This window comes from Tyto alba, unplaced genomic scaffold, assembly GCF_018691265.1.
Source record: "Tyto alba isolate M040663 unplaced genomic scaffold, T.alba_DEE_v4.0 Super-Scaffold_20000042, whole genome shotgun sequence".
Lineage (NCBI taxonomy): Eukaryota > Metazoa > Chordata > Aves > Strigiformes > Tytonidae > Tyto > Tyto alba.
Window position 1 is genome coordinate 12,982,760 of NW_024881293.1, and position 23,833 is coordinate 13,006,592.

The 23,833-nt window shown below is 50.0% G+C and overlaps 3 protein-coding genes across 6 annotated transcripts; 2 read left to right on the top strand and 1 right to left on the bottom strand.

The window, feature by feature from the left end:
- Positions 1–495: 495 nt before the first annotated feature.
- On the top strand, positions 496–10,737 carry LOC104356473 (perilipin-3). 2 transcript variants are annotated; one of them, XM_042795099.1, is made up of 8 exons: positions 496–514; positions 5,365–5,438; positions 5,935–6,130; positions 6,763–6,845; positions 7,188–8,250; positions 8,681–8,880; positions 9,056–9,184; positions 9,274–10,737. In XM_042795099.1, the coding sequence occupies exons 1-8, from the start codon at positions 502–504 to the stop codon at positions 9,805–9,807; spliced, it is 2,292 nt and encodes a 763-aa protein (XP_042651033.1). In that variant the 5' UTR covers positions 496–501; the 3' UTR covers positions 9,808–10,737. The 2 variants fall into 2 exon arrangements, with proteins under 2 accessions (XP_042651033.1, XP_042651034.1); XM_042795100.1 differs by having other exon boundaries at positions 9,277–10,737.
- Positions 10,738–11,222: 485 nt separating this feature from the next.
- TICAM1 (toll like receptor adaptor molecule 1) lies at positions 11,223–15,029 on the top strand. Of its 3 annotated transcripts, XM_042795102.1 has the most exons (3): positions 11,223–11,371; positions 12,281–13,706; positions 13,779–15,029. In XM_042795102.1, the coding sequence occupies exons 2-3, from the start codon at positions 12,489–12,491 to the stop codon at positions 14,742–14,744; spliced, it is 2,184 nt and encodes a 727-aa protein (XP_042651036.1). In that variant the 5' UTR covers positions 11,223–11,371; positions 12,281–12,488; the 3' UTR covers positions 14,745–15,029. The 3 variants fall into 3 exon arrangements, with proteins under 3 accessions (XP_042651036.1, XP_042651035.1, XP_032850627.2); XM_042795101.1 differs by having other exon boundaries at positions 12,281–15,029; XM_032994736.2 differs by lacking the exon at positions 11,223–11,371 and adding an exon at positions 11,541–11,804 and having other exon boundaries at positions 12,281–15,029.
- A 4,391-nt stretch (positions 15,030–19,420) lies between these two features.
- FEM1A (fem-1 homolog A) lies at positions 19,421–23,611 on the bottom strand. Its single transcript, XM_032994657.2, has 2 exons — positions 21,297–23,611; positions 19,421–21,129 (listed from the first exon to the last, which is right to left on the bottom strand). The coding sequence occupies exon 1, from the start codon at positions 23,397–23,399 to the stop codon at positions 21,351–21,353; it is 2,049 nt and encodes a 682-aa protein (XP_032850548.2). The 5' UTR covers positions 23,400–23,611; the 3' UTR covers positions 19,421–21,129; positions 21,297–21,350.
- Between the last annotated feature and the right edge of the window lie 222 nt (positions 23,612–23,833).

Below are 23,833 nucleotides of genomic sequence, written 5' to 3' on the forward strand. Positions count from 1 at the left end.
CATGGGAACCGGAGCAGCGCCTGCAGGCTGATGGGCTGAGCCCATTTTGCAACCACAGGGCAGATCGCCATAGAATTCCAGCGCCTGTGCCCCTCAGCACCCCGCCATGCCGGGGGACATGTCCCTGTCCACAGCTGCTGTGGGGCAAGGCACCCCAGCACCCCACGGCACAACCCCAAGGCCAAAGAGCTTGGGGATGGATGCCCTCCATAAGGGCCCTCTGAGACCCCCTGGCAGGTATGTCCCTCTTGGGGGGAGACAACCAGCAGCACCCCCACGCACCCCACGGCCATCGGGTCCCTGGAGAGGCCTTCAAGCCCCTCACCCGCCTCCCTCACCCCCACCCCACACACCCCTCCCACCCTTCCCTCCCCCATCCACTCCCCATTGGCCAGGCCAGCACCTGCAGCATCCCCATTGGCTCGTTCAGCTGCTCATCAGGCCCTTGGGGTATTTATGTGGGGCGAGGTCTCGCGCTCCCTGTCTTGTCGGTGCTGGGGAATGGAGGAGGCAGGTAAGGCTGGGCTGGCAGGGAGGTGGTTATGGGGTTTGTGGCTTGGCTTGGGGGTTCCCCCTCACCTCAGGTGGCTCTCTGTAGCCCTGCCAGGGATGGAGGGTGGGGGCTGGGCTCAGAAATGGATCCGTGCCTGGAGCCTGTGGCTCCTGGCCCTGGGGAGCGCTGAGGTTCCAGTGTACCTGCTGAGGGGCTGTGTTCCCCCAGCTGTGCCCATCGGGCTTTTCCAGCTCCCTGGGAAAGCACAGAGCTGTGTGCTGTGCCTCTGCTGCTTTCCCCCATCTGTGGGTGGGGGGTGTCTTGGCTTTTTGAGGCCAAAGGTGGCATCTTATGGTGTTACGCTGTATCTGCTGCGCCTTGGGGAAGAGCTGAAGCGCTTCAAATCCTTCCATCAAGGCTTCTTCCTAGCCCTGAGAGGACTTCTTGGTAGCACTGTGGGTCTGTGATTGAGTAGCTTGGGGTCTGAAAGCTATTTTCTGCTTGTTGCCTGCTGAAGATCAAAGCTGTGCAAGGGGGTCCGCAGGAGGTGGCTCTCGCACCCAGCCACGCAGGGACAGCGCGTGATGTGCCCCCTGGACGTCACCGTGTGCTTGTGTTGGCGCTGGGGGAAGCCGTGCGTGCTTCAGGAGGTGGACGGATCAGTTGGGCATCCCCTTCCTGTTGACAGTGCTGCCAGACCTGCCTGCAGCTATTTCACATGATCATTTGGTGTAGGCACGATAATAGCCTTAACGAAGGGGGTGGCTCGAGTGGCAAGGTTTCTTGCTCAAGAGCACGGTGCCTCTGCAGTTGGAGGCTGCAGCCATGCCCGGCTCTGCCAGCTGGCTGGAGGGAGCACCTGGCAAACTAGCCTGGTGTTTCTCAAGACTGACAGGGTTTTTAAATGTGGTCGTGACTACCTGAAACTGTGTGTGGCTGTGGAGGACTTCAATTGCTGAAGCTGGTTCTGCTGAAACTTCCAGATGAAAATACGTGTTAAAGAGCAAGCAGCATGCTGCTTGCTCTGCAAGTTATAGCTTCTGTCTGAAACGCAGCTTTGCCCTTATGGAAAAACTGCTAAGTAACTGGAAAGTCCAGAAGCTGTTTTAATTAAACTCTCTCTCCTAAAATATCTTGAAATTCTAATAGCTTAGACGGTTTATATTCTCACTGTCCCAAGGAGCTACTGACCTAGTAATGGCCACTGGCTGTGGTGCTTAATTTCCATTTTAAGTGTGTGGGGGGGAAACCCTGCCTCCATCTACAAAAGTGGCTTTAATCTTTGAGGTTTCCTAAAGCTGATGGCTTTTCCAAAAAGGTTATATGGGCCTCTGCCAGCAGTTTTGAAACTAATGTCCTAAAGTCAAAGCTGAAAATCATCTGATCTGCCTCCTAAAACTAACTGCCCTCAGAGCATTTGCAAACTCTCCCTCTGCGGGCAGTGCCATTCCCTGCTGCAGCAGCCATCCCGTGACCCAGTTCTGCTGACTGCATTTATGGTAACGGGGGTATTGGTGGCAAATTTCGAAAAGAATATAAGTGCTTTAACCACAAATTAATGTCTCTGCCCTGATTAGCCCTCCCTGCTCATATCTAACACACTAAATTTAGCTTTGTTTTCCTAAATGGCTGTTAAGGAATTGCCAATTAAGCTATTGAACCAGGCATGCTAGCTATGGCTCAATCTGTCTTCCCAAGGTAAAATCCATTTGGAAGGGAGAAAAGCTTCCTGAACAACAAGGTTCTACCTCTGTCTGCAGGCTATCTTCATGCGGCAGAGCTGCTTTCCATAGGAAAAATAAAAACACAAGTTAAAGAACTAGCTTTATGTATGCTGGTCATTGTCAGAGTGGCAGAAATCAAGAGAGAAATCCTGCTTACCACTGCAGGAAAGGACTTGCTCTTCTGCCAAGCTAGCATGTTGCATTGGCTGTGACAGTCTGGCCAAGGCAGGGAAAACTGTTGGCAGCTTTGGTGTCATTGCCCTTGCTGTTTTCCTGAGTTCAAACTTCTGCTAAATGGGGCGATGATCAGCAGTTAAGCTATTATGCCATGCTAGAAATGTGCACTGAAGAGTTTAATCTTTCTGAAGCTACCTGCTTCAAGAACTTTCTCTAGCACTGACTTAGTTTCTGATGTAGCAATGGTATGAAATAATCGGATCAGTTTCATAGAAAGCAAACCGTAACCAAAGCAAACAGCAATGCTGTTTCTGCTCTTCTGCCTGGTGGTTTCCACACATGGAGTCTGCCTGCTGGGACTCTCACATGCTGTGACTTTCTCCAAAGAATTCTGAAACAACTGACCCAGAGTTGCTAAGCACTGTGCTTTCCTGCAATCTCTGAAGTAAAACCAGTGCTGCCTAGCACTTTTGCAGGGGAAAGAGAAAATAAAACCATGCTGTGAGCTCATGAAGGTTTGCGCACAAATACTGGCATTACAACACACCCCAATTCCTCCTACGGATGAAAGCAAACCATGTTCCAACATGACTGTGCTGCAAGGATTGTCATTGACACAGTTGCATCCATCATTAAAATGAGCTCCTAGTACTTCAGAAATTGATTTTAATCTTATGCTAGTTTTTACATCAGCTAAGGAGTTACTCCTGACTTGTGCTAGCAACTACAATCCTCTTTTTTGCTGCAATGTGTGTCTGGGTGCTAACCCTCACAGCAAGGTCAGTAAGACTGCAGTCTGAGGTTTTCCCCACCTGTATAGAAGTCAAATAACTGAGCAAGGGGGGTTGTTTAATTGTGTTGAAATAGTTGTGCTTTGCACTGTGATAGAGTTGCAGACTGATTCAGCCTACTTGGCTTCAAAAAAAACCCAACAAACTTGCTCTAAAGCAGTGCAAGAGGAACAACCACTAACAGCAAACCCTGTGGACTTTGGGACTGAGATTATGTTCAAGCTCTGCTCTTGTTCGGAGCAGTTTTCTAGAAGTTCTCTCAGGCTGAATAAATTCAAGCTGTATTTTTGCTTTGCTGTTAAATTAGGCAGCCCCCTGGGCAGGGTGGTTACCAGGAATGTGTGGAAGAGTCCTGCCTTGGGACTTGTCACTTGAGAGGCTGGAGGTGGCAACTTTTGTGGCAGCTTTTGCTGTAGACATGTAGCACTCTGCATCCCTGCCTTGCTTGAATCTCGCTAAAATGCTGAGTAATTGCATGGTTAATGGAGCAATATTTGACATTCTGCCAAGTTAACTCCTGAGATGTCTCCCCTAGCTCTATCCATAGTCAGTCCAGGGCTAACATGCTTGTTTTAACTACTTCCTCCCCAGCTCTCTGTTCCTGTTTCCACTGCAAAATAAGAACTTTACACAAGTCAAAACACAAGAAACAAGACAATGGTCTCTGTCACAAATCAGATGGCAAGTTTTTTTGGGTACAGTCTGCCATTGAGCCTGGAGCAGTGTTTGCCTTGGGAATCCAGTTTGTGAGGAATTTTGGTTTGAGGGTTTTCCGCTGGAAAATGCCATAGCAATTCTAAGAATAGGAATTAGCTGGCAAGGGAGAGAAAAGCAGACGCTGCACTGAAGAACAAATATGCTGAAATCCCTGCTGTGTCTGCCTAAGGCTGAGAAGTAATCCTGGATCTATCACACGATACTGGACTGTCCAGATACCAACCTAGGTCTATGCTGGAGAAGTGCATACACATTCAAGATATTGCATAATTTTTATACTTTAACTTCTTAATCCCCTTATGTAATGAAAATACTTTTGAGACTTGGTTTCACAGGAAGTGAGAAGAAATTCCCTGCCTAGCTGGTCAGTACAATGGGAATGAAAGCTTCAAGGTAGCCAGCCAGAATGCTGTAGCTGCAAAACCTGGCTCACTCTTCTAGGAAAACTTCAAAGGATTTTCCTATCCTTCCCAGAGCTGTGAGACTGTCAGTGTTGCCAGAGTTGGCAGTGGTGGGGGAGTTGAAAAAAGTTCATCCCTATGAACACAGGCATAGTAGGATGACTCTAAAATTACTCTGCCCTTTGCAAAGGATACTTCAGAGGAAGGGGACTATAAACACAGAACACTTTCTAAGAAGGTAAAATATGCCTATTGCTGTTTCAGCATCTGTTCAGTCTCTGGCTCTGACACTGGAGGGGAGCTGAAGTCCTGCCAGTTTCCAAAGAAGAAAATGGATTAAGCCATTGTAAAATCCATCTCTTTCGGACAAAGTAGGGGAAATTTGAGGGCTTTTCCCCCTTAATGGGTATTAAGCAAGTTCAGACCATTTTTTCAAAAGAAATATTTCTGGTTTTAAATTCCATTATTAAACTGTTTGAGCTTGCCACATTTTGAAAATTAAAATTAAAAAAAATTACTACTGTCCTAACAAGCCCTTCTACAGCTGCATTTTAGCAAGGCTTGTTGGAAGGACAGTAATCTGTCACAATTGAATGAGACAAAGTTCAGTGATTTCCACCATTAGCCCCACTTCTGCAGGGTGCATCTCTCCCTCAAGCATTCCAGTCCTTGGCCAGCGAAGAGCCTGTGCAGTGGGAATCTGAACCAGAAGTATCTCTAGCAGAGGAAATGCATGATAGATAAGAGTTCTCACCCACTTATAACCTGCAACTTTGAAGCCAGTCAAATGTTATCAGCAATAAGCAGGATGGTTATTTAACCTAAAGTATTTGGCTGTTTGGGGATTGAGGGCGGTGACTGAGTAAAGTCCTTGTCCTACATAAATATTTGTACATCATAATTCATGGAGCCTCTTAAATCACTTCACACCCTTTCGTGAAAGACTAATGGTGCCACACTAATGTTCCTAGGGCATGCTGAATGGTGGATCCCAATTTTACTAATTCACTGGAGGAAATTAAGTTGTACTTACGCTGTTATATTCTTGTTTTTCCTTTCAGCTGCAGGTGAATTCAATATGGCATCAGAGACCACAAAAAAAGACCTGCTAAAAGCTGAGGAACATCAGCAAGCGGTAGGTGCCAGCGTAGCTACTACTCTAAAACGCAACAGTTAAACTACTTGCTGACCGATACGCTGGTAAACTAACTGCTGTCAGCACCTCAAAACCCAGAAGGGAGTAGCAGAAAGATTAATCATATGAAGCTGTGGCTGAGTCTAAACTTAATATAGAAGCTAACTTCTTTTGCTCAACAGAAAACTTCAGGGCTGGCTCAAGTAATGTAATTCTGATACATGAGCTGTTTCAGGTCCTATTTCCACATCTGGGTTTGGTGCTGAAACCCAGTGTGACTCAGAATTCATGAGACCAGAGCTGGAACTTTTAATCCTGGCTTGTTGCTGACTTGTTAGCAATCTTTGGATGAGTCCCTTCAACTCTGAGTTTAAGAAGGATGATGAGATGGACTGGATATGCCCCCTTAGGACCTTTCTGGATAGACACATGGCTTGTATCCACCCACCAGCTTGAGGCAGGTCTCTAATGTCATTTATTTCTCTTGGATTTTTAGAGTGCTGTCAATCGGGTAACCAGCTTGCCCTTGTTCAACTCTGCATTCAACCTGGTCTCATCTGCCTACAACTATACCAAGGAGACTCATCCTTACCTCAGTGGTGTCTGCAATGTGGCTGAGACTGTGGCTGCTGTCGCAGTAGGTAGCGTGGTTGGTGGGGCACAGCCCATCCTGAACCAACTTGAGCCCCAAAGTAAGTGAAGAGGCAGAAGTGACCCTTTCTACCCGGGAAATAGGTGGGGAGTTCCATGTGCCTGTTGGGTGACATCCCCTCCTGCAGCACATTGTTCTAGTTAATTGTAGCATTGCGTTTCCCACTCAGCAGCTCCCAGCTGCTCCCTGAACCCACTGAGTTTCATGGTCATAAAACTGTTACTAGCAGAAACAAGGTTTGGCCTCCTATCTGTGGTTTCTTTGTTGCTAAGCAAAACATCCCTGCTTTTTCTCTATCACTCCCAGTTATGAGCATCCCAATTGGCAGCAGCAGTATCCATCTTGGATATAGCTCAGACTGCCTCATCCCAACATTTTTTAACCCGTTAAACTACTTGCCCTAACCCACTGGAGCAAGTATTACATTCACCTGGAACAATTTGCTGACAATAGCTAGAAAGCTGGAAAGGCAAAATGGAGACTAAACCTGCCAAATTGTAGGGTTTGTTCACTTAACAAGACACCCCCATCCCAGAACAGGGTGGTTTTTTTTTTTTTGGGGGGGGGGGGAGTTGCTTTCATGAGTGTATCCTGAATTGGCCAATGTAGGGTTACCACCACCACTCCCTCCTCCAAATTGAAGAATAATCTGGTACATGTTGTCTTTGCTAGTTGCACTTGTAAATGAATATGCCTGTAAAGGGCTGGATCAGCTGGAGGAGAACTTGCCTTTTCTTCAACAGCCAGCAGATAAGGTAAAGTAAAGGCTTTTCCTTGGGAAGCCATGAGTTGTTCTTTCTTGCTTGGTGGAACTGTTATGGGTACAGAAGAATATGGGGAAATAAACTTTAGCAGCACTGCTTTGTCAGGTCAGTCCCTGGTTTGGGCTAGAGGAGGCACTGCTTGCTGAAGAAAGCTGGAGAGATGCTTTCAGCATGTGGAAGTGAACATGTCCATGTAAATATAGGTGCACTGACTTCCCCAGCTCTCCCGCAAGACTGCAAGCACAATTTAGCCTTATGAAAAAGCTACTTCAGGAAGGGAAAACCTATTTTAGAAAAAAAACATATCGTTCTCTACCTCTCTCCCTGTTGTAGGTAATCTCAGACACCAAGCAGCTGGTTTCCACCAAAGTGACATCTGCTGTGGGTGCTGCCTGTGAGGCAAAAGAAGCAATGGCTGATAAAGTGACTGAAGCTGTGGACCTCACTAAAAATGTTGTTGGGGACAGTGTCAAGCTGACCAGGTCAGTGGTCACCTCCACTGTTAACAGTGCTGTGGAAGCTGCCCAGGGTGCCAAGGACCTCGTGACTAACAAAGTGACCGAAGCTGTAGACCTCACTAAACACATGGTAGAAGACAGCGTTGGACTGACCAAGTCCACAGTTGCTTCTACTATTGTCAGTGCTGTGGAAGCTGCCCAGGGAGCCAAGGACCTTGTGACTAACAAGGTGACAGAGGCAGTGGACCTCAGTAAACATATCGTGGAAGACAGTGTTGGATTGACCAAGTCTGCTGTTGCTTCTACTATTGTCAATGCTGTAGAAGCTGCCCAGGGAGCCAAGGACCTTGTGACCAACAAGGTGACAGAGGCAGTGGACCTCAGTAAACACATCGTGGAAGACAGTGTTGGATTGACCAAGTCTGCTGTTGCTTCTTCTATTGTCAGTGCTGTGGAAGCTGCCCAGGGAGCCAAGGACCTTGTGACCAACAAGGTGACAGAGGCAGTGGACCTCACTAAACACATCGTGGAAGACAGTGTTGGACTGACCAAGTCTGCTGTTGCTTCTACTATTACTGCTGCTGTAGGGGCTGCCCAGGGTGCCAAGGACCTTGTGACCAACACAGTAACTGAAGCAATGGACCTAACCAAAGGGGCTGTCCAGGATGGTGTCGAGAAGACCAAATTAATGGTCACTTCTACAGTCAATACAGCTCTGGATGCTGCATATGGCACCCTAACTAGCAAAATAAATACAGCCTTGGAGCAGAGCAGAGAGGCTATCCAGGAGGGTGTGGAGAAGACTAATTCTGTGGTGACCAACAGCATAAGCAAAGCCAAGGCAGTGAGCCAAGCAGTGGCAGGTGGTGTGGAATCTGTCCTGGATATATCAGAAGATCTGGTGGATCACTACCTCCCCCTGACAGAGGAGGAGCTAGGTGAGAAAATGCTTAGCTGGCGGTTGTAAATGCAATTCCTTTCCCACATGACTAGAGCACCTGACTCTGCAAGACTCATCTGAAGTAGATGGGTAGCTCTGAATTTGTCACCAAGTTGGCTATCTGTCAACACCGACTTGCCACACAGTATGGGACAGAGTTCAATCATTTGTTAGCTGGTCCTTGCCCATCGGCCTCAAGGCAAATAAACATGTGGGTCCATGTCTCAACTTATCTGTTAAGTCTGCTGATCTGAAGAGAACACATTGAGCAGGGACTAGCCTACCTGTAATATCTGAGCAACTACAAACCTACTGTTTACACAGCAAACTTCAGCCTTCATGTTTTTCAATAGGTGATCTTACTACTTCACCTTCCTTACAACTGGGCAAGCGGAGCACAGCTGCATCTCTGTTCTTGTTTCCTCCAGGTAAACTTGCTACCACTGTCGAGGGATTTGGTATGGCTTCTGTGGAGGATCAGAAACAGCAACAGAGGTACTTTGTGCGTCTGGGTTCCCTCTCTAACAAAGTCCGCCGCCGAGCCTACCAGCACTCCCTGAAGAAACTGCAGTGCATTAAGCAAAGCACCCAGGATACTCTCTCACGACTACAGATGGCAATAAAACTGGTACAAACACGCTTTTCCCTTTCTCCTCCTGTCTGTCTTTCTGCCCTGCTATCCAGATGGAAGCTCTTCCTCCATCATGTACCAGCTACATGGCATCTTGGATCCTTCCCTAGGAGGGAATCACTTGTGCTTCTCTGTGTGCTTGCAATACAGCTCTTCTCATTTTTCCCATCAGATTGAATCTGTGAAACAGGAGGTTGGCCAGAAGCTTCTGGATGGGCAGGAGAAGCTCCACCAGCTGTGGGTGGACTGGAGCCTGACCCAGCCCAAAGGAAACCAAGTGAAAACTGCCTCCCAACCAGAGGTATCACTAGAAGGCCATATTTAATCAGGCCTCTCATAGATGGTTTACATCTCATCTGTGCTAGTAACTGAGCTGTATCTCTTTCCCAGCAGGTAGAGTCGCGGACTCTAGCTATGCTGCGTATCATCACCCAGCAGCTACAGCCTGTTTATGAGAATCTGAAAGCCAGCATCCAAGGCCTTCCCAGCAACATCCAAGAAGCTGTGTATCAGGCCACCCGAAGCATCCACAAGCTCCATAGTTCTTTTTCTAGTGCTATGTCTTTCCAGGACCTCTCCAGCACCACCTTGACCCAGAGCCAGGACTGTGTGGCAGAAGCCCGAAGGTCCCTAGATGACCTGTTTGAGCATGTAACTCAGAACACCCCTCTGAACTGGCTTGTGGGTCCCTTCAGGGCGATAGCTAAAGTGTCACAGGATAGCAGAAAGCAGAAGAAAGATACAGTGACTGATACAAAATCACCTGTATTGGAAAAGGCTACATCGAAGGAGATGGCTAAAACACCTAAAGAACCAAAGGGAGCAAACAGGATCCCAGGTGAAGGGTGTGAAGTGCTAGAGAAACCAGAAGAGAAGGCAGAAAAAGACAGAGGTGGCACTGGCTGCAAAGGAGATAAAAACTAATACACCAGAGCAAGATCTCATAAAAATTCCAGCTCTTCTGGCCAATGTTCCCTGGCTAGAACAGCACTTTATCTTTTAATCATATGTCCAACTGCCAGCCGTGCCGAGAGTGCCTCTTGCTCTCTCCCCGTCCCAGGCTGAGTTTAAGAAGTAGTTTGCAAGGAGACTTGATAACCAAGGTGGGGTGATTCCATATCTTGATTTACTGTTTTTTAAATGATGCTGCTGCACTAAAAGGGAAAATGGGAACCTGTACTTCAGCTTTTTAAGTCGGCCCAGCTGTATGTGTAAATGGCTAATTCTTGCTGAGACATGTTGTGGGACAGAAGTAGCTTCAACTTTATTTTTAATATTGGTTTTGGTTTTAATTAATCCAAGCTGTAGAGAGCTTGAGAGGGTGATGCACTTGACCTTTGATATGATTTCTTTCCTCCTACAAGTTTAAAAATGTATTACAGACATAACTTCCTTTCTGCCTGTTGTGCTTCCGGGGAGGCTCAGCCCTGCAGCAGACCAGAAACAGCTGGGGGCAAGAGGCTGCTGTCTAAAGAGACTTCAGACAAACACTTTTTCTTTCATAGAGAAACACTTAGCAAGGTGGGATTTTCTTTTATGCATGCCAGTTTTCAGTGGGATTCTGTCCTACTCATATAATTGACTTCAGTTATCTTCTGTTTGTGTCTAACTCTGTGCATGAAGCGTTTTACAGCCATTAAGAAGCTGGCAAAGGCAGTGGCTTTTCCCAGGAGTTACTCTGCCATGCTAATAGGATATTCTGTTATTAAAATAGGGGAGATGTTTGCTGGGAAAATAACCAAAACCTACTGCTTTGTAATAATTTCTAATGTAACTTATTTTTAGTAACTTATGCCCTGTGCTAAGGCTGGAATGGTAAGCAGACTTCAGAATAAAGTGTGACCTGTGTTCAAATATCTGTTTCTGGTGTCTATGTAAAGCTGCAGCATTCTGTTCTCCCCTTGGCCTGAGTTGGTCGGAAGCAGTCGCTTCTCTGGATAACGTGCATAGAGGGGAAAAAAAAAAAAATGCTTCCAGCAGTTCCGCTGTTCTGATTCAGTCTTAAGCAGAAAAGTACCTTTGCTATTTTGTCCTGGGACTGGTGCCTGTACTCCTGGCTCTGCTGCACCTCTGAGCCCCGGGGTTTCTAACCTCGCTCGCACCAGCACTTGATGTGAGGACGCGTATCCGCCTCCCACTAGAGGGAAACGGTTCCCCGGCCGAGCCGCCCCGCAGCAGCTCGGGTTTAAGGCTTTAATCCTGCGGCGGGGGGCCTGCCACCGGCGGCTAAACCCCGCTCCGGGGAGGGGGGTGGCAGCTCCTGCCACGGCCACCCGGGTCGCGCTCCGGTCCAGCCCCGCTCCGCCCCGGCCGTGCCCCGCTCCGCTCCGCCCCGTCCCGCCGCTTCCGCCGGGCCCCGCCGCACCGAGCCCTCGGGCGGGGACCCGCGGAGCAGGAGCGGCCGGTGGGAGCCCGGCCCCGTCCCTTCCTTCCTTCCTTCCCGGGGGCGCGGGGGAAGCGGCTCCCGGCGCCGCTCCCCGCACACGAGGTGAGGCCGGCGGGCGGGCGGGGGCTGAGCGGCAGAGCCCGGGGCCTTGGGGGGGGGGGGGGGGGGGGGGGGCAGCGGGCGGCCGAGGTCCCCGCTGCCCTCCCCTCCGGCCGCCCCTCCACTGCATCAGAGGTTTTTCGTGGAAAGAACCAGCAACTTCCTCCGATTCGGTTTGAGCTCGCTCATTAGGCAATCAGAGGATTTTTATGAGATCTAAAAAAAAAAAGCGATTTGAAACTATAAACTTTCCCCAATTGAGAACTATTTTGGGGCATTCGCTGCTGCTCCCTTTAAATAGGGAAAGCTTTTCCCCCGGGCTCAGTCAGTGCCTGTGGGCAGTGTCCCTCCTGGCTGCCCGTGGACCCTCTGCGCACCCACTCCTCCGCTCCGGACAAGTCCTGCTGTTTAATCTAACCCCTGTCAGGGGCCTTTGGTGAGTGGCAGGGTTTAGCGGGGCTCAGGGATTAGATGTGGATGGAGATATAATGCCCACAATTACATTAGGCAGCCTGACAGAGGATGCATGTGGGTTATCAACCTTCCTGGCATGAGCAATTTGAAAGGGTTCCTCTTAAGCGCGCTTTATTCCTCAACTGCCCATCACAAGGAGCCTGCGAGGGCCCTGGAACCGGCTGCCTGGAGGAGACAGACGCTTGGGTTTACCTAAATACATTATTAGTTCAGCAATTATTTTTAAAGTTGTAATTAATGCGAAATGAATGCAAAGAACTTGCTCGTTGCTTAAACCAGAGTTGGAATAATGAATGGAACACTGGCAGATCTGCAAGCACTGAACAGATGCAAAAATACTTGAGAGCTGTAAGAGCCTGGGAGCTCTGCAAACCTTGCGAGGAGGCCCCAGCTTCCCACATGGCTATTTCTGAACCTTGTCCTGTCTTCTTCTCACAGGTTCATCTGGCCTCTGCTCCTCGGACAGAGAGATACCGGTTCTGAGATGAGCCCCTGAGCAGCAAACAGTTTTCGTTTGTGCGGCACCTGAAGTGCGACCGGGGCGTCACAGAGCATCGCAGGGAAACAAACCTCCGTCCCAAGTGCCATAATATGCTTTTTTCATCCATGCTACTTCAGTCCATCGCCTGGGTCACCAGCTGATGAGATGGCACAGAGCACCAAGCTCCAGCCAAGCTTTGAGGACATTTTTAATATTCTATCCCAGATCCCCAAAGATAAACTCTTTAGCCTCAAATATAAACTGAAGCACTTCACATTTAGGCCCAGCAGCAAATTACTGCAAGCCATGGTCCTGCTTACTCTGGGGGAAGAAGAGGATGCAAGAACTTGTTTGGATGCCTTGGGAGATAACCGGGCTGCCCAGTATGTCCACCGGACCAAACTGGGCACTGCAGGAATGCAGGAGGATGAGGAGGATTTGCAGCCTCCCCAGCTGGATGAAGGTGCCACGGCGCTTCTGGCACAGATCTACTCAGTGCTGGTGGAGGAAAAACTGTGCAGTCGTGAAGCCGTGGACAAAGCCTGCAACGCTTACACCAAAGCCTGCAACGCCAGCAGGGAGACTCAGCGGGACACGCTCGACAGCATCCCACCTGAGGACCAGGAAAAACACGGCTCTGCTACCAGCATGGGCCCAGGTGACAAATTTCAGACACTGAGATCTGATGCGGGGGTGGGATTTGTCCGCATGGCCAACCCAAGCTACCTGGTGAGAAGTTCTCCAGTGCAGATTGGAGGCAACTCAACCCTTTCGGGCCCACGGACCTTGTGCTCCTTGGGGAGTCCCTCCTTCCCCAGCTGTTTTGAGATCAGTGCATCGCCAACAGTTGTTTTTCACACCCAGCCTTCTTCCCATGAGCGTGTCCCCCAGCCCAGCCGGCTGTGCGGAGGGAGCACCAGTGGTGCTGGACAGCCTGACAGGGACAGACAGAGCCACGGCCTGCAGGAAACAAGCTGGGCCAGCAGCCCCAACTCTCATCCCGGGCAGGACACAGGTGCCCAAGTCCCCCGACCAGAGAAGGTTCTGCAGGTCAGTTCATGTCGTCCAGCTCTCCCTGTTCCTGAAGTGCAGCTGCCCACAACGGGTGCTGTGAACCAACCTATCGAAAGTAGTGATGTTTCCAGCACAGTGGCAGCAGAACCTCATGCACCAAAAGAAAACACAGACAAAATGCAAGGTGAAAAGAAATTACCCACAGGTCTTCCTGACTCAAGAGCTACCATGGATACTGGTCCTGCCCACGTGTCCATGAAGGACTCCTATGTTCCAGCAGGCATTCCTTCTAACTCTGCATCTGCTTCCAATTCAACCTGTTCCCTTCCTCCTCCTACCTATTCTGGCTCCACAACCCTTCCTCCTCAGGTTACTGCTTCCAATTCAACCTGTTCCCTTCCTCCTCCTACCTATTCTGGCTCCACAACCCTTCCTCCTCAGGTTACTGCTTCCAACTTATCATATCCCCTTCCTCTACATTCATCCCCCTCTTCAGCCTGGCCTCCTCCTCTCCAAACTGTAGAACCAGCGCCCACATCAGATCCAGATAGTGGGAAGTTCTTCACTTTTGTTGTCCTACACGCTAGTGAAGATGAGGCTGTTGCCCATCGGGTCAAGGACCTGCTGGAGAACATGGGGGTTCCCAATGGTGCCACACTCTGTGAGGATTTCTTCATTGCTGGACGCAGCCATCTGACCTGCTTCCAGGATGCTATGGAAAACTCTGCTTTCATCATCCTTCTGCTGACCAAGAACTTCCCATGCGACCTGTGTATGTTTCAGACAAACACTGCTCTGATGGAGTCCATCCTGAAACCATCCAAGCGCGACTCAGTCATCCCTTTTGTACCCAAGGAGAACCCCCTGGAGCGGAGTCAGATTCCCAGCACGCTCGGTGGGCTGATGCCCTTGGATGAGAACTCTCCTGGGTTCTCCAGGACAGTGCAGAACACCTTTAACACCAGCAGGATCAATGAGAGGAAAGTCATGTGGGACCTGATGCAGAGAAAGAAACTACAGCTCTATCAGGAACGGTATCAAACACTGCAGAACTTGGCTGCCCTGAACCTTGGCTCCCTTCCCCAGGTGCCTCCATCAGCAACACAGCCACAGCTGCTGGAGCAATCACCCCGACAGTGGTGCCCCCCGGCTTCCACTGTCCCTCCTGCCACATACCCGCCTCCCCCAGCTGGTCACCCCGTGTTTGCTCAGATGGGCTCCCCCCCTTTCCAGCCACTTCATCTCCCATCAGGCCACTACAACATGATGCCAGGTCCAGGAGGAATCCCACACCTCATCATTCAACATGCTCGAATGGTTCAGATTGGGAACCACAACATGATGCAGGTAGAAACTGTCACACCAGGTCCACAGGACAGCGAGGAAGAAACCAGGCAGAATGTTTGATGAGAGACACAGCAGGTCAGCCAAGGCCAGAGACACTCACACTTAGTTTCAAACCCTAGATTATAGTGATTCTGCTGGGACTGGGACTATTCTTACTTCACTGTGGGTAAAAGGTGCCACTTTCCTGGAGCACAGGAGAAAACTACCTTCTTTTTTGTTGGACAAAAGAGGTCGCAATCTCCTGAGACTATCTTCCTTGTGCTTATTTTCAAGTAACTGATAAAACTCTTTTCCTAATTTTCTGAGGCTAATGGAAGGTTTTATAAATAAATTTAAATTAATTTATTTGTGTTTCTCTGGTTCTTGCCTGTAGAATTAGCGAAGGGGCAGTCAGGGATATCTGGAAAACTTTTCTGCATGTCTATACCTCTAGGGTGGTGGGGGCTGAGAGATGGCACAGCAGGGTTCCATTTTCTAATCTGCTGATGACCAAATCGTTTGAGGGAAAATCCTCAGGGGATGCTTTGAGAGGTTACTGTGGCCCCTTGTTAAGGTGCCAAGCACCCCAAGGTCCTACTATTTTCTTCCAACTGTCCTCTTTGCTTGGGGTTGCAGTGTATCCTCTCGGCCTTTCATGCCAATGCCTCCTTTGTGTGCATGGTGCATTCCCCTTGCTGCAGCACACCAGCTGCACCATTTCCCCAAGCCTCTTACATCAGACCCAGGGAGGTTCAGGAAACCAGCTTCACAGACTTCTGAGAGGCTGTGGGCCTCTGGGCTGCAGCATCAAGAGATCACTTTTCCCAGTTCCCCTCTGAAACTACAGAGAGAGAAGTTTTTTGTCTGTGAAAGACAAAATTCCAATGTGCCCCTGGAGGCATGGCTTAAAGTATATTTGTATTTAAGAAAACTCTGTTAAAAGAATTGAGATTATACGCCAGACACAAGGCTAAGCAAGAATCTTTACAGTAAAGCTGTGCTTGGGAAAAAAATAATTACTTAATGAAGAGGGAATGAGAAGGGGGAAATGTGGAAAAAGGCCGAGGAGGCAGAAACTGAGTGTCTGCTTCTCCATCCTTACCTGCTTGTAAAAGGTCAGAGGTGGGACCTTAGATTGGCTGTTGCACAGAGAAATGTTCCCTACTGAGATTACTCCACCTATTTATGTTATTGCCTTTGAGGAAAAAGTTTGACGGAAAAACAAAAGCACTGAGCAGAGCATTACAGAAAGGGTGGAGAAAGGCCAGGAATGGGGAAGGTATTCTGTAGAACCTGAGAGATATACCAGGCAGGTATCTACTGGGCTTTTAACACAAGGAAGGTTTCTGAAGCAAAGCCCCAGACCCCAGGCTCTTCCTCCGACGGCTTCGGCCGCAGCCGTTTGCCTGCTCTGTCAGTAGAGGTCAGCCCAAAGCCACCAGATGACGAGAAAAGGGAGCGCTCCCTCTGTGGAACCGAGCCCAGCCAAGAGCATCCAAGTCAGCTCACCCTGCGCCAGGGCCTCCCCAGGCCTCAGCCCAGGAGGGAGCCCCAGAGCTGCCACGTCCTCGTTAAAGTGGACCTCGAGGGCCGATGTGATTGATATGGGGGAGGTGACCCCGTTTCGGGTATTTCTGCAGATGTGTGCGCGCTCACGTCGCTCTGACGAGCTGTGCCAGTAAGTTTTAAATTGAGAGGAGCCAGCACAGCCTGACAGCCAAAGCGCAGGACTCCAACAGGCCATCCTGGACCTGGAACTACCCAAACGGGGCACTCACTGGGCCTAATTCTGGATTATAGTCTTTGCCAACGAACCATCCAAGCCTTACGACCAACACCCGCATAAAACAGACATCTAGTCTAGACTATTCAACTGACATTAATCCCCTCTCACTGGGCTGAAGCCTGTCAATTCTCACTGTTCCTCTCTGGCTCAACCTACCTCAAGCTCATTCTGCACAAAGCACGCCCTCCCAAACAAGCAGCAGCCAAATACATAAAGTTCACTGCTGAGACACAAATCCCCAGCACAGAGAACAGAATGTGATGCTCTCCTTAGTCCTGGCTCCTCAGAGGATAGCAGGTAACAGTATAAAGGACAGTCCCCTTCACCCGCCCTGTGTTGAAAGCTGCAACTGCTGCTTTTTTATTTTCGAGCAGCTTCTTCCCCTCAGGAGGGGCTGAGGATGTCTGCAGGATGGTTCTGGCAAGCCTGGGCACTGACCGAACTTCAGTGCAAGCTCTGGAGCTCCTGGGCACCACCAGATGTAAGGGCTGAGAACTAATGCATCCCTACTCTTAAACTGCAACAGAGCAGTGGCTGGCAGAGGTTTGTATTTAAATCCCACAGAATTTCCTTTTAAGAGGCCACAGGTGCTTTCTCATGGATCTGTCCATAGGTGTCTCTGCCTCCCTCCCTACCACCTCAAGGATGCTTAGCTCCTCCTGGACCTCCTTGGCTGAGAACCAGCACAAGACACCAGACTCGGGCAAATCAAAGCCCTCTCTGTTCTAAACAGAACAAGAACCACATAAAAGCATTGCTATTTAAAAGCTGCCATCAGTTGTTGGCTTCCAGCTTTGAAACAGTTTGGCTTTTAACTTCGAAGGACTCATTGACAATGGATTAACTCATTTACTCTACTTATAGAATCTGCTGGAACCCTCCAAGTGCTTGGATTCCTTCTATTTCCCTATTTCATCTCATCTATGTCACCTTTGTTCAAATAGGTGTTTTATTACTGCAATTCCTGTCACACTGCAGTTGTTGTTGTGCAGCCACCAGGATAGCCCCTCCCCTTGGGAGAAAACATATACATCACTTCTTCCCCAGCCCTCCTGCTTTCTATAAATAAACATCATGCAAAACTCCTCAACTGGAAGCTGCTCTAGCTTGTAAACAACCTTAACATAGTCACATCATGTTTGCTTGGACCAGAGACAGGGAGAGGGAAAGACACGACAGCAGACTGTAAAACACTGCAGGGTTGGTTTTTTTTTTTTTTAAGTTTACTGTGCGTGGAGGGCCGAGACTCTCAAAGGTTATTGGGAGCAACTTCCACCTGAGCCACAGCCCTGTTTTAATCACAGCAGCAGGTTCACCCTTCCCACATTTTCAGGGCCTTCTTTGCTGCTGCTCACCCTGGAAAGGGAGCTTTGCCTTTCCCAAAAGGGCCTTGTTTTCACCAGAACGCACGTGTGTTCATGACCGCTCTCAGTCTTTCCCCGGGAATCTGGGAAATGCTGACACAGCATCCCTGTCTTCATGCTCTAGGCCATTTTCTTTGTAAGCACTGATCTTACAGCATTAGGAGGCTCCAAAGTCGTCCACAGAAGGGCACCAGCAACCAGCTCCAGGAAAACCCCAGTGAATTTCTCACCACTTTTGCATTTCTAAAGAAACCTGTATGGAGGCTTTATTGTTGAAAGGGCAAATTACCAGTATTAGGGAGAGAAAAGCATACCTTAGGTTTTAAGAAAGGAATAAAAGGCAGACATTTCATTTGTGGCAGTGTACAGAAGGGCTCCTGGAGAACAGTTGTGCTATAGGTGGGTCTGTAGCCACCCCAGTAAAAAAACCCCTCCACTCTCTGTCCAAGATAATTACACAGATAACAAAATCATCACTGAAACATTTCACTGCTCCCCACAACTCCTGTTTGCCCCACATACTGCAGCTGGCCCGGACCACACCTACAATAAATAAGTGTTCATTGTAATTATCCCTAAATTCATGCAGTTATTTCTCCCACCCAGTAATTACTGTCAACATTTAACTGCTGTGTCCTTACTATGTAATTACAGATTATTTATGTGTTAAAAAAGAAAAATAATTAAAGCCCTTTTCTATCACACAAAGTGTTCTCCTCCTTGAGACTTCTGTACATGACTGGATCCCCCAGCTATCTGATCACAAGGTCACAGCTCCCGAGTTGCTTCCCCATCCCAGCCGTGGAGGAATTCCCTCCTCCCAGCAGCTCTGGGTGCGGGATGGGATTGCAGTCAGAGCACCACAGCCAGGAACCATCAGCCGCTGCCTCAGCCCTGAGGCCACCCCATCTCTGGTACCTGCGGTGCCAGCTGCTCCCCTGGAGCCTGGAGATCACCTACACCACTTCAACGGGAGAAGCAAGGCCCACAGAACTGCAGACACTGCTTAAATGTCTTATCTAGCACGAAGTCCACAACATTGATCAAACCATCAAGAATTCTTTTTGAGGATGGAGCAATCAATGAAGGGACAAACATTCAAATATTTTATCCATCTGCTCCCACCCTCCCCGGAGAAGGCTGAGCACTTTGGAAAATCCAAATTCTTGTGTGGAACTAACTCCAGTACCTTTAATTCCTCTGCCTGCTTTTGACCTCCCACTGACAGATATGGGGTTGGAAAACCTAAATTGACGATAACCACATTGCATCCCTCTTTCTGCTTGCTGTGCCCACAGTCCCAACAGTATATAAGGCAGGTAATATCTGAGTCAACAGAGGAGCATCATTTCACACTGCTTCATTTACATCAAAAGATAAGGCAAAGTATATAGAGATGTCCCTTCAGTGTCAGTGTCACCCCTTTTCAGGGGAAACATTTGCAACTGCAGTACAGATTAGCTTTTCCCAGGAGTAAATTCAGATGAAATGAAACAATCACACCTGTTGATTGTAAACGCCCAGTATTTCTGTACCCACAAGTGTACCATCCGTAGGGAACAAGCTGAAAATAAAGGCTTACCAGCAAGAAGTCCAAGGCACTTGCATTCTAGCAGCCATTTTTTGTTTTATTATTTAAAGTTAAGAGCGCTCATCAGCTCACAAATTAACAAATTCCATTCCTGCAGTTTAGTTCAGGTTTCAGCCAAAAGGAAAAAAAAAAAAAAAAAGAATGTAGCTATACTAACTCTGCACTTTACATCTCAATAAAAGTTAAACCTCCTCGCTTTATAAATAAATGTTATAGTTAACACTGCAAAAATGTAATGGCAGATCTACAATATATTTAAAGGGCAGAGAGCATAGGATTATTGAGGCATATGGATATGCTGGCTTATAAATACAAGTAGAGAAGCTTCAGTAGCATATAGTGCATGGTTGTTTGTCAGGGTTCTGCTCTCCCAGTCTTGACCTTTCCCAAAGCTCAGAGGCAGCTGCTTCACCCCCAACTGTGCTTTCCACTCTGCCTGGGGCCAAGAAATGAGCCACAGGCTGCCAAAGCCCAGTCACTCCCCCTGCAAGATAAACTGCTGGAACAGCATCATGTTTACCAACACTGACTGTTTACCACCAAGGAGGGTTCTGCTAATGGAGGCAAATACCTACCCTGAGACTACAGATTTAAAAACATGTTGTGCGCAGATCCTAATTAAAGAAAGGAACTTGCCCAAATAGTAGTCAAATGAGATTTCAAATTCAATCTTTGAAGTAGCACCATCCTCAGTAAAGTTGCAAAAAGAATCAAAAGCCAAAACCAGATGCTAACAACCCACTCCATGTAGGCTTTCAGAATGGGATCATTAACAGAGCCCAATCAGTTGGTATTAATAAACCTCAGAAGGCACCTTTAACTTTCATTTCTTGCTTCTTTCTTCAGACCACCCTCATGCAAACATGACACCAACACTCACTTGCTTTAATAACACCCCCAAGCACCACCCATGCTACAAGTACCTCCCGTCCTAGAGGGCTTGCAGGAGCACATCCCCAAAGATGGTTCAAAGTGCGCTGGCTCGGCTCTGAGATCTGGCCACCTCCACCCTGTCCAGCTCAATCCCTGCTGACCTCCGGAGCTCAAGGACCTCCACATGGGGAAGGGAGCGAACGTGTGCAGAATGGGCAAGCTAAGGGCTTGAACGCCACATCAGTATTTTGTTTTTTTAAGGTAGCAGTTTTTCCTCCCCATTCATATAAACCAACATCTATTGATGAAACTATATAACCAGAACTGACCTTACTATATCTTACAGGATTGAAGAAGTCTTGCAGCATAGATAGGGCCTGGCTCTAAAAGAGAAAAAATAACCCAGCTTTATACACAATCATTGAAATCTCAGGCCTTTAACACCACTTGCTACTTGGCCAACCAAGGGAGAAAAAAAAAAAAAAAACATTCTCAGCACACCCAGCCCTACTGCCATGCAAGGCAACTACCTCAGCAGAGCACAAGCCACTCGGCTGTTAGACTTGTACTGTATCAAATCTGAGAAGGGGGTGGGGAAAGAATTAGTTGGAAGATATTTTATTCCTCACTTGCATTCCTATCTGTTCGGTATTTGGAATGGGAAGGGCTAGAGCACATGTGTGATGTGTAGCTGCTCCAAAGCTTCACGTGAGTTAATCCAGCACTAGTGGGAGAGGCAGCAGGTCCCAGGGAATCTCCATTTTCCTTCTTTCTCAAGACAAGACGGTTGGCATGGGAAAGGGCAGGGGCTGCAGCCTTCTCTGGATACAGTGCACTGGAGATATCTGGTACCTGAAGACGACAATGAGGGACAGCCATGAGCTCTCGAGCCTCCTCCTCCCCTACCCCGGCACATGCCAGCTTGATGGTGACAGATGATAAAGCTTGCAGCCCATCTCAGCACAGCGACAGCCTTCAGCACCTAGGCAAGGATGGCCCGAGATCTCAGGCTGCACTACCTCTGCGGGGTGAAACAGGTGATGGGAAGGGCTGGGGACTTAAGCTCTCCCACCCTAGTGCAGTTCAATGAAGGCTTCCAGCTCCTCGGGGATGAAACCCTTGTAGGGAATCTTGTGCTTGTCCAGGGCGCGAGCAGCAAGGCACTGGAGGGTGATGTAGTTGAAGGGCTGCATCATGCTCTTGGTGAGCAGCTTCTCATCCAGCAGCTCATAAGCAGTCTGCTTGAAGGCATTGGTGGCGTCCATGTGGGCTCCAGCCTCCATCAGAGCACTCATGATCAGCGGGCAGTTGTTGCGGGCAGCAACATGCAGTGGGGTGTTGTTGTCATAGTCACGGCTATCTGGGTCAGCCCCACACTCCAGAAGCAAATTCACAACATGGAGAGACGGGAACTTGCCCACAGGATAACGTCCCACCGTTGTGGTATCTTTGTCCACAGCCATATGCAAAGGAGTGAAGCCGTTCTTTGCCCGAGGGCTGCACTTCAGCAGGCGGTAGATAGTCTGGCGCTTCTGGTGTTCCTGCTCTGGGGTGCACTCCACTTTCTCCAGCAAGAAGACCAAGTGGAGGATAATGGCCAGTGTCTTGGTGAACTGCGCTGAGTCAACTACAGGGTCTTTGCCATGCACAAGAGCCCTCTCCACCTCCCGGACCCCTTTGCTCAGTACTCCCATGAGGTCAGAGAAGCCCAAGTGAGTAGCTAAAGTGCCTTTGGAGCGGTCCTGAAGCACGTAAGAGAAAAGCTCAGCAAAGGAAAGGAAACTGCTGGCAGTCATCGGGCTGAGAGGCTCCAGGTTGCCTTGCTGCATGTCCAGAGCATACTTCCACAGGTTAATGCAGCGCTCAAAGTTGCCGGAGTCAGCATAGACTGCTCCTCGGTAACGGATGTAATAGGAAGTGTCTGGGTGGGAAGGACCCAAGATGCGCTCTCTAATCAGCAGCGCCTGCATGCGCATCTCGTCTGGATCAGTGATCAAGGCTTCCAGTTCCTCCAGCGAACTCACTTCCCGGGAATAGTCGTAGGCCAACACCAGCTGCCGGGGCTCAGGTTTAGGCAGGTATTGCCCGCCCTCACACCGAAGCTCCATCGCCCTTCGCCAGTACTTGTGGGCTCCCAAAAGGTCACGTTTCTTATCCACAAACGTAGCGCCCAGCAGCTCCAGCGCTTCCACAGCTGCCTCTCGAGTGCAGAACACATTAGGGGCCTGCTGCTCATCCTGACTGGAAGCTGAGGCACAACATCCCTCACACCCCTCTTCATCGCAGCCCTGAGGAGCTTCCTTGCCAGCGCCGCAGCACCTCTGATGGCTCCCACCTGATGCACAGGTCCCATTTTGGCTCCCAGCAACCTCCTCCTCCTTCTGCTGCAGCCCTCCTTGGATGAGGTACTCCACAATGTTGGTGTGACCAGTGACACTGGCAGCTAGCAGAGGAGTCATGCCATAGCCATCTTTCTCCATGCGGGCTTTGGAGCGAAGCAGTAGCTGCAGGATCTCCAGGCTGCCAGACTCGGCGCAGTCATGCAGGGCTGTATTCCCCTTCACGCTCCGACGGTTGACATCAGCCCCTTTCTCGAGCAAGTAACGTGCAATTTCCCGGTGTCCTTTGTAGCACGAAATCATCAAGCAAGTATGTCCATGCCGGTTGGCTACTTCCAGGTCAGCACCACGCTCCCCGACTAAGTAGCGCACGATCTCCAGGTGCCCATCAAAGCAAGCCGCCCGCAGCGGAGTGGAGTTGGTCAGCGTGGTCTGGTTCACCGACGCGCCGTGATCCAGGAGGCTGCGCACCACCCCCAGGTGCCCGGCTGCTGATGCTGCCCAGAGCGGCGGGGCCCCCTCAATGGTCTCCCCATCGAAGTTGACCGAGCCCCCTTCCTCCACGCGGGCTCCGCAGTGATCCAGCAGATATTCCACCACCTCCAGGTGCCCGTGGCGGGCGGCGATCAGCAGCGGGGTGCTCCCTCCCCCGGGGCCGTCACCCCCGCCGGGCCCTGCCGTCAGCGCCTCCAGCTCCTCCCGGCTCCGGCTGCCCAGCAGCTTCTGCAGCAGCTTCAGCTTCCCATCGCGGGCCGCGTTGTACACAGCTGTGCGCAGGTCCATGGCGACGGGGGCCGCGGTGACCGCACCGGCCACCTCCTGGCCATGGACCGGCTGCTCCCCCACACCCCCAGCTCGGCCTGGGGCAGGGGATGGGCGAGGGCGGCCCCCCGGGGCGGGGGGAGGAGCCCTGCGGGGCCGGAGGCGCCCGGCGAGACACCCCCTCACCTCAGCACAGCAACCTTCAGCCTTTCCGCCCAGCCGCCATCTTAGGTTGGAACGCGAAACAAAATGGCGCCCGCGCGGGGCCCAGGGGCGGGTCTGGCGCGGGATGATGGGAAATGTAGTCTCAGGCCCGGCGCGGCCCGGCGGGAGCGGCTCGCCGGCGCCTCGGCGTCCCGGCAGGCAGTGCGGAGCGGGCGGAGCCGGCGAGCCGTGCGGCCGCCCCTCGCGGGGCACACTGGGACGCGTAGTCCCGCCGCCCGCCGGCGGGAGGC